The 9,432-nt window shown below is 39.8% G+C and overlaps 1 protein-coding gene across 1 annotated transcript; it reads right to left on the bottom strand.

Annotated features, from left to right (window-relative positions):
• Nucleotides 1–200: 200 nt before the first annotated feature.
• LOC120109267 (serine/threonine-protein kinase CTR1-like) lies at nt 201–6,848 on the bottom strand. Its single transcript, XM_039123022.1, has 2 exons — nt 6,068–6,848; nt 201–592 (listed from the first exon to the last, which is right to left on the bottom strand). The coding sequence occupies exons 1-2, from the start codon at nt 6,617–6,619 to the stop codon at nt 587–589; spliced, it is 558 nt and encodes a 185-aa protein (XP_038978950.1). The 5' UTR covers nt 6,620–6,848; the 3' UTR covers nt 201–586.
• Nucleotides 6,849–9,432: the final 2,584 nt, after the last annotated feature.

Raw genomic sequence — 9,432 nt, 5'->3', positions numbered from 1 at the left:
ACACGAACAAGATAAATAGAAGGGATCAAAACAACCTTTATTCAATCTGAATTTATACAATATTGACACATCTAATACATATATTTGAGAAAAGCAAGAAATATAAGATGAGCACCAAAGAGGGAAGTTAGATTAGAAAATTCATACAATATTGATACATCTAATGTATATTATTGAGGAAAGCAAGACAACATAAGATGGGAACCAAAAAGGGAAATTAGATTATAAAGAGGGAGAACACTTGTCCTTCATTCATTCTGATTACAAGCATCTTTAATACACCACTATCAAGATGCACTCTAGACTAGGTTGCACCTTCACTCAAAAGAAGAATCCTAGTTCTAAGATAAGAAGTTGACAAAGCTTATTCAATATGGACACTAGTAGATCTGTCATAGTCTTGTGTAAGAATTTGAGAGAATCCAAATGAAATCTTCAATTTATCTTTTAACACGAAAGAGGAAGATATTTCCAGCATTAACTTCCCTTGGATGATTGCTTCTTGTCTTGGTAACTCTCTTGGTGATCGTTGGCAGTTCCTTGCATGACTAACTTCTCCTTTGTCCAAAGAACTTCCTTTAGGAAGTTAATTCTAGGAAAGAAAAATTACACAAAGATGGTCTCATATATAAGTGATAAGTGACCAACCATGAGGCTTCCATGTGTCATGCATAAATAATTAATTGAATCTTGTTGCTTGATCAATATTTTTTAGTTTTAGTATAAACAAATGCCCCCACCGCTCAATGAAAATGAATAGTTTTGTTAAGCTAGATAAACATAAGCCAATACTTGATCGATCAACTATAAGAAATACTAACCAACATCTACTGATCATGTTTATCAACCAGCTAAAGTATATGGTAAGTCATGCAAAGTGATAGGCCACTACTTATGGTCAATCAACTATATTCATATCTATCGACCATGGTCTGGGCTGATTAGAAAAGCATATACTATTTTATTCAGTACCAAATATATGTGCTATGAATACCAACCACCTACCTTTAATTCTTAGTAAATAGGCTCCAAATAGCCCGAATAGTTTAAATTACTAATAGCATGAAAACGATTGTATATGGATGATTGCTATGATTCATGCTATTACATGTGGCTGGCATGAAGAAATGTTTTGGCTGAATAGTTTTTTTTTCTTTTTCGATGTATTAACTATTTTAGATTTATTGACCTTTCTTCATCTCAATCTATTTAATATTTTTGATTGGTTGGCCCTTTTGGCCTTAATCAATCAACTATTTTTTTGTTGATTGACCCATCTTGGCCTTGGTCGATCCACAATTATTGGTTGATCAGTCTTTCTTGGCCTTAGTTGATCTGTCATTGTTGGTTAATTGGCCTTTATTGGTCTTGGTCATTTGACCATACTTGGCTGATGTATTTATTTTGAATTTGGTGGAACAACAATTCTCAATTGATTTTTTTTCCAATCAAATTCAATATACATTCCTAAAATATTTCTGCCATTTGTTAATTGGCCTTTTCGATCAAGTTTAAATGATACCTTCTAAATTCAAGACAGTAAGGTCCGCTGTACCGACCGTACCGACGTACTAGTGGGCACCGTACCGACGTACCGGTTCGGCTAGTTCGGGCGTCTTTTTTTTGGGGGGGAAGTTCTTTCCCTTTTGGATCTTTTTTTTGATGTTTCTATGTTTAGGTTTAAGGTTTAAAACTAGATGATGCATCTTATTACTTCCAAATGATTCAAATCATGAGATGAAGAACATAAAATATCTTCAAATTAAGATACAATCAATTACATACATTTAAAGCACTCTCGGATATCTAAATTCGGGTCGAGTGGCGATGCTTCTCGTCGATATCTGCATCATCAGCATAATAAGGAGGCAGATCAACCCATCCCTCAAACCAAGCGGTGTTGTAGTCTTGTATGCTCAATTCCTGAGGAATGTGCATCGGGTCATAAGAACTCTTGGATCTCTCGTTGAAGCTCTAGCTTTGAGAGGTGTCTTGTTGTTGATAACATGGCTATGGAGGGGCCCATCACCACCAAAACCTTCATCGTTGTTGGTCCAGGTCTCCTTCTCGACACTCTCCATTGAGGCTCTTTCCTTTTCTTTTCTCGTTTGCTGGCCAGGTGCCTTCTTACACTTCGTGCCCCTCTCTGCTTGGGATTGACGCCCTCTTGACCGAGTCCACTAGGTATCAGAGCATCCTCGTCTGAGCATCTCTCGATCATCTACCGAGAAGGTGTGTAGTACTAGTCATGTGGTGACTAGCTCCCCTCTGGCTGTGGCTGATCATATGTGGAAGTGCGTGGAATGTTGCGCTCAGCCCATTACTCTAGATCGACCCTAGCCTCACTGGCTATGAAGCCGGCTGGTCGTGGAAGCGATCCTAGCTCGTCAAGCTCAGACTCCTGCTGATGACCCACAAGCCAGCCGAGCATAGGATCATCGTTATCATCTGTGAAAGTCTTATAAATGGGATCTGCATACTTGAGCTTCACTTCCTTCCGAATCTATTTTAGCCTCAACCGTAGATTATAGTACATATAAACAAGATCATTGAGGCACTTTTGTGTCAAACGGTTCCTCTGTTTGCTATAAATGAGGGCGAAGGTGGACCAATTGTGCTCACAGCCACTCGAGGACACCGTTTGAAAAAGAATCTGGATAGCTATCTACTTGAAATTTTTTGCAGATCCGCCAAAATGAATCCACCATTTAGCTGTAAAAATATTGAAGATAATTACATATATGATGGCCTTATAGTTGAAGACAATTCAGCTGTAAAAATATCTTGCTGATTTGTATTATACCTGGATTTATAGTTGTCTTACTCACGACAGCTGCTTGTTGTCCAAAGCTGTAGCTACCCTCTCTAAATAATTTGGTCTGTGAAAAAGAAGCGTGCTATACTATATTAATAATAGAATATCCGATAACTTACACATGCTACTAAATCATAGTTACCTCTTCTATACATGATGCAGCGACTTCTGGATCAAGCTCCATCTTGTAAATAACATTACGCAAAACATCTAAAAGTTTATCATCCATACCAATTCGACTCTCGTACTGGAACCGAGGATTCAGGTAGTATACTACACATAGACAAGACCGTCTTAGAATAATTATACAAATACATCCATCAGGAATTATCAATGTTATCGCTTACCTACTAAATGCAATTTTCTACCCATTTGGGCTTCATACCGCAGCTCAATGATGTTGATGTACTCCTAGACATGGGCTGGATCTACCTCCATAATCTGAGCCTTTGCCTTCTCCATCATGTGATACAGAAAGCCCATCTGGAATATCTCTCGCTATCCACGGCCCGCAGCACTTCATATAATGGTTTGATAACCTTGACTATCGCAGTAGCCCGCTGTCAAAATAACTGCTTTGTAACCAAGTCTTCCATCTTGCTTCCTTCAGTGCCAGCCTGGGCATATCTACTTTGTTGCCACTCCGGACTAACAAACATCCGACATAGGGCTCCATTCTTCTCAATAAGGCTATCAAGTGCAATATAGTTCGTAGCAAATCGTGTGACACTTAGTCTCAGAATCTCTTTTCCTACAAATTTTCTCATCAGCAAAAGAACCTATGTATGGTTATAAATATACTTGGTGATGCGCTAGGCTATCTCCACCGTATACTGCACCCTACAGATCTTTCCAATATCCGCATGAGGTCGATACAATATGCAGCACATGGAATCCAGAAAATATGTAGTCGCCGCTCCATCAAGATCTCTCCGGCCAACTCATATTGCAGACCATTATCAGTGACAACCTGCACGATATTCTCCTCTCCTACCTGATCAATTACCTCCTCCATAAGTCTAAGGATGTATGAGGCATCGTGCACCTTATCCAAAGCATCAACTAACTTGTGGAAAAAGATCTTCGCATCATAATATGTCAGAAAGTTGATGATGCTCTGCCTTATTGGACCGGTCCAACCATCACATATCAAAGTAAGCCCATATGTAGGCCACTTGCTCTTGTAGGAGGCAATCCGTTTCTCTAACTTCTTATTATTGTCAAGTAGCTCACCGTAGATGTCCTTCGAATCTGAAGGATCAACACCGGAACCGGCAGCTTATATGGCGAAAATGACAAACTTGTAATACATATTATCTGCCTTTTTTTAAAAAAAATGAAGCTCTCTCACCTCAATATTTTTCACGCGGCCTCTACAAGATCCCTGCTCGATCTGCTTTCCCTTCCTCTGCTGGATGCCTTTTTTTCCTTCCTCCGTCTTTTTTGGCTAATCCCTACCCTTCCCTTCCCTTCCTCAATATTTTTTGGGCTAATTCCTACCATTTCCTTTCCTTCCTCAATTTTTTGGCTAATCCATTTCCTTCCCTTGCCTCGCATCTGAAATGTGCTCCTCATTCAGCTTTTATAGCTGAGCGGAGGAGAGGCCAAATTCGAAGTGATTGGACAGCCACGCGTTGTCGAAAAAATGCGTGGACCTGTGCCACTTTCGGCCACAGCGAAGACAACGCGTGGCCACATGGTAGCGGAGAAGGCTGCACGCTATGCTCAAAAAGGCCATGGCGCACAGCAAAATTCTTTTTTGTAACCCGTACCAGTGCGAACCGACCCGATTCGCACCAATACGGGCTTGGAACCGATTTCAAGGGCTATATCAGACCGATGCTGGGGTCGAAACCGATTTCAAGGGCTGTACCGGACCGGTGCCTGTCGGTACCGGTCCGGTACAGGCTAAACGGACTGGTTCCGATCGGTTCAGCATACTTTGTTCAAGATTGTAACAAACATCTTGATTTTTATATTTGGGTGAACTGACCATATGTTTGGAATAACCATGCCTTCCAAATTTAGGACTACAAGTCCTATATTCATAGAGTCAATTTTTAGGTAAATCAACCATATATTTTGAATGGCCATGCCACCCCGAATTTAGGATTAGATGGTGTATTTTGATAACGACCACAAATCTGGTATTCTCAAGAAACTGACCATTTCCAATCTTCCCATTTATATGAGACTAATCATTAGGTGAATAATCGTGTTGGTCTAAAAGTAATTTTGCGCAATCTGAGATAATCTAGCCATTATACATCATGTCTGATTTGAAACTTTTTATTGTTTTAGCAGTTGAATCCTAATAGTCTTTTACTAAATAGTCATACTCAGCTTCATTCACTCGTAGATGCCAAATCACTTATGGAAGTGTAGCCATAGTTAGCATTATAAATTAATCACTCATCATCCTAGCAATCAAACCAAAAAAATGTTTGCATATTTTAAATTTCCTCTCATAATCATCTTTGGTTTAGATTGATTAAAGGAGCGCATATTCTTTTCACGCCTTAAGTAAGAGGACCAAATATTTCTAAGAGATTGGAATGAAGAATAAGGTAAAAGATGCACCAAAACATGAATAAGATAAAAAGACAGGGATTTAATCAATCTTCATTTAATCTGAACTTATACAATACTGATCCATTTCATACATATGATTGAACAAAGCAAGATAAGCACCAAACAGGCAAGTTAGATTAGAAAGAGAGAGAACATTCGACTTTCATTCAATCTAATTTCAAGCATCTTTATACAAAAACACTAAGATGCATTCTAGAGAAGGTCACACTTCCACTATATAAAAGAATCCTCGTTCTAAGATAAGAGGTTGAAATAGCCCATTCAGTATAGACACTGTAGTAGATCCATCATAGTCTTGCATAAGGATATCAGAGAGTTCAAGAAGTCTTCTCGTTTTCTTTTATCATGAAAGAGGAAGTTTTTTTCAGCAATAACTTCCCTTGGTACTCCTTTATCCAAATAACTTTCTTTAGAAAGTCAATTTCATAGACCCGTATACAAGTGACAAGTGGTCAACCATGAGCCTTGATTGTGTCATGCATGAATAATTAACTGAATTTTGGTTGATTTATTTGGTCCATCGATATTTCTTATTTTTAGTGCAAACACTACCAGAATGAATTCAAAAAACTGGATCCATTATCTAGATATATCTACCCACAATTCCTCATCTTCATAGATTAATTCAGAAATAATATTAAGTAATGTCTATATGCCTACCCAGAAACGATGGGACATGGACTCCGCCGAGGCACGCTCTGCTGGGACCATCTGATCACCAGCATCCAAGAAATTCGGATAGCTGGCGCAGGCTGACTCCGAGCAGAGCCGAAGAGCCAGAGCGAGCTGGAGCTGGTACGTCTCCTCGGCCTGCTGCGCCCAGCTTTTGGATGATGATGACGACCCGGTCACCTCCGCCCCCTCCTTCGCCCGTGCCTCTCCAGCGGTCGCGATCCGATTGAAGGCATCCTCGTCGATGGTGGCCGTGATCGATGAGAGCGTAGTGGGGAGGTAATAATCCCCTGACAGCGAGCTCTCCCCGTAGCTGCTTCCGCTGGATTGCCTTTGTAGCCCCACCGAAGGAAACGCCGACGGCCCGATCCTCACAGCGCGGTGGTCGCCGGCAACGATGGAGTCCGATGGTAATGGCCAATCGAAGGGGGATCGGCCGCGGCTCTTGTCGGACGGCGGCGACTCGAATTTGGGGGGCGGCGGGTCGTCCGGAAATTGGCTGAGGAGGGAGTAGCTGGATCTCCTCCCGGGCATTTCCATGGAACTGGTTAGGGAAGAAAAGGGCAATATCGAAACCCTAGGGAGGAGCTAATTTTTCAGTTTTTTTTTTTTTTTTTGACGACGGCGGTGGTGGATGATGTCTTCGACGGAGACCACCGACAAGAGCGTTGCTCCGAGTCCGCTGCTTGCTTTTCAACTCTTCGTCTCTGGAACTCTCCGTCTCATTCGGGCTCGTTTGGACGAGCCAGCCAGCCTCTCTGGATATTTTGGGGGCAGCACCCGAGATATTCGCGAAGCTAAACAGAATCTTGCATGCACCGACAAAAGAAACTAGAAATCAGACCCATCATCCACTTTTTTTAATTCTCTTTTTGTTTACTCGTGCAGGCAATCGTGCCTCTTTTTTTTTTTTTTTTTTTTTTTTTTTTTTTGACACGGAAGGCTACAGACGATCGTGCACGTGTGCGATCGAGACTTTCCACGATCAACTGTTGCTATGTCTCATCCATATCTATCGTTTTTCAGTAAAGAGCGATCCATAAAAAATCTGCAAGCCACGCGTGTCAGATTTGCTCGCGGCCGCATTCCTGTCAGGGTGCCGCAAAGGCGCCTATTTTTCTAAAAAAATAATATATATCCAATTAGTGTCCAAAATAAAAAAATTATTAATCGTAGAATGTACCTGGCTTTGATTGGCTGAAAATTAAAAGGCAATGGTGCCTATTCTCTGGCAGCGACACACTAACCATTTAGATTGGAAAAAAAATGAAAATAGTAATTATAATAAGTGTCCTAAAATAATATAATATATATAATATATAATATATATATATATACAATAAGTGTCTCAAATTAAAAAAATTATTGATGTTAGGGTGCACCTGACCTCCTGACCGCCGAAGGAAAGCTGCAAAACATATCTAAAATCAAGAGCAGCATGATAAATTTGGAAGGCCGAACTCACTAATAATAATAATAATAAATATATTTAAAAATTATTTGAAAGCTTCAATGGCTAAGAATCTTGTAGAGGTCTCAATGCATTTATAACTAAGAATCTTTAGGCTTGGAGGCCTTAATGCTATATTTATAGCTTAGAGTCTTTAAGCTTGGGCGCTCAGTGTTATATTTATAGAGCTAAGAGTCTTTAGACTTGGAGGCCTCAATGCATTTATAGCTAAGAATCTTTTAGAAGCCTTAATGCATTTATAGCTAAGAGTCTTTAGGTCCAGGTCTTAGGCCTTAGTTACCTAAGGGTTGAGCCGCTCCTGCGGCCAAAATGAAAAAGTTATTGCAATAAAGTGTACCTCATGTGCTGACGGGCGAAGGTAAGTTGTAAAAAAGAATGACTACCTTTTTTCCGTTCCGTCTTAATCGCTGAATATTCAGAGGAGAAAAAAAAAAGTGTTGGATCCATATCAATTGTAGCAATAGCGCAGTCACTTCGGCGCAACTATTATATGCAGAAGTGCACTGTATGTTGCAGCGCCTTCCACCTATTTATACTCTATATTGAGAATCGTCAACCAGGTTTTTATCTATTTCGTTTGTTTGCGGTATTTTTATCTTAGCCCCATATCAAACCATATATCAAGAATCCATAATTTGAGAAATTTTGAATTTTAAATTCTGAATTTAAATTTTGAATTTTGAATAGTATAAATTTTGGATTTATCCTATGGATCCACTTGTTATTTTTTTTTCTATCTTTGTATTGTCCTAGTTGTAATATCTTATATATTCTCAACTACAAATATACATACTTATCGCCTCATAAGATTGAGGTAGGAAACGACTCCCATAATATTTCTTTCCCACATGCTCTTCTTTTCTACGTGGCATTAGAGCCTTCAACCTTAGCTATCTCTATGGCATCCTTCTCTAACTACATGTTTATATCTACCACTGTGCCTTCAATTGTTGTTCAACTTAACCGAAATAATTTTATTATCCGGAAGGCACGTATTTTACCCCTCTTAACAGCCAACCGACTATGGAATCTTATAGATGGCACGACCTCACCTTTACCTCCAACGATTGTCACAACTTTAGATGATGGAAGAACAGAGAAGCCAGTCTCTAATCCAGCATATAAGTCATGGCTTCTTCGTAATCAGATCGCTCTGGCATGGCTTCTCAACAACATATCCGATCAGATGATAGTTCATGTCATCAGGTTGCCACATGCATGAGATGTTTGCCTTGCTCTCGAACAACTTTATGCCATCGAGAGTGAAGCACGTTACAATACTCTTATAATGGATTTTCATGCTCTCTATGAGCGAAAGAACTAGGGCCTAGGAGTTATCCCTTTTATTTACTAAATGCTATGTAGCCAACGTTGTTGGAGTTTGAAAATAATGTTGAAATTTGTATTATGGATATTTATCATTTTAAGAAATTTTAAGCATCCTAGTTTACCTGGATTGATACTATCTGAAATCTTCCTTAGGCCTTGCATGTCCTATAGGTCAAACCCTACAAGGCATGTGGCCATCTGCTATGTGGTCGCTCGTGCTAGCGAGGCAGGACAAAACACTAGAGGAGCTTAGACTATAGTCATTGGATGCGGCAAATGACATAAATCGCTAGTGACAAATGGTGCAATATCTCCAACATAATGATGAGTTAGTGGGGGTATCTAGCTTTGGAAATTGAAGTATTTGAAAATGGATTGGGATACATATGAAAAAATATGAGACAAGTTCAAAGAAGCTGTGTTGACGCTGATAGAAAGAAAAGACATCCATAACCTCGAGTCAGAAAACAAGCAGACACCCCATTCCTCCTCCCCACATGAACCTATCATGAGAACTATACTAAAGTGAGCCCCACTACAATGTCTGAACCAA

The sequence above is a fragment of the Phoenix dactylifera genome, unplaced genomic scaffold, assembly GCF_009389715.1.
Source record: "Phoenix dactylifera cultivar Barhee BC4 unplaced genomic scaffold, palm_55x_up_171113_PBpolish2nd_filt_p 001967F, whole genome shotgun sequence".
NCBI lineage: Eukaryota > Viridiplantae > Streptophyta > Magnoliopsida > Arecales > Arecaceae > Phoenix > Phoenix dactylifera.
This window is presented reverse-complemented; position numbering and strand designations above follow the sequence as displayed.

Excerpts from the sequence above, each read along its gene's own strand:
- LOC120109267 (XM_039123022.1), bottom strand. The coding sequence starts at position 6,619 with ATGGAAATGCCCGGGAGGAGATCCAGCTACTCCCTCCTCAGCCAATTT.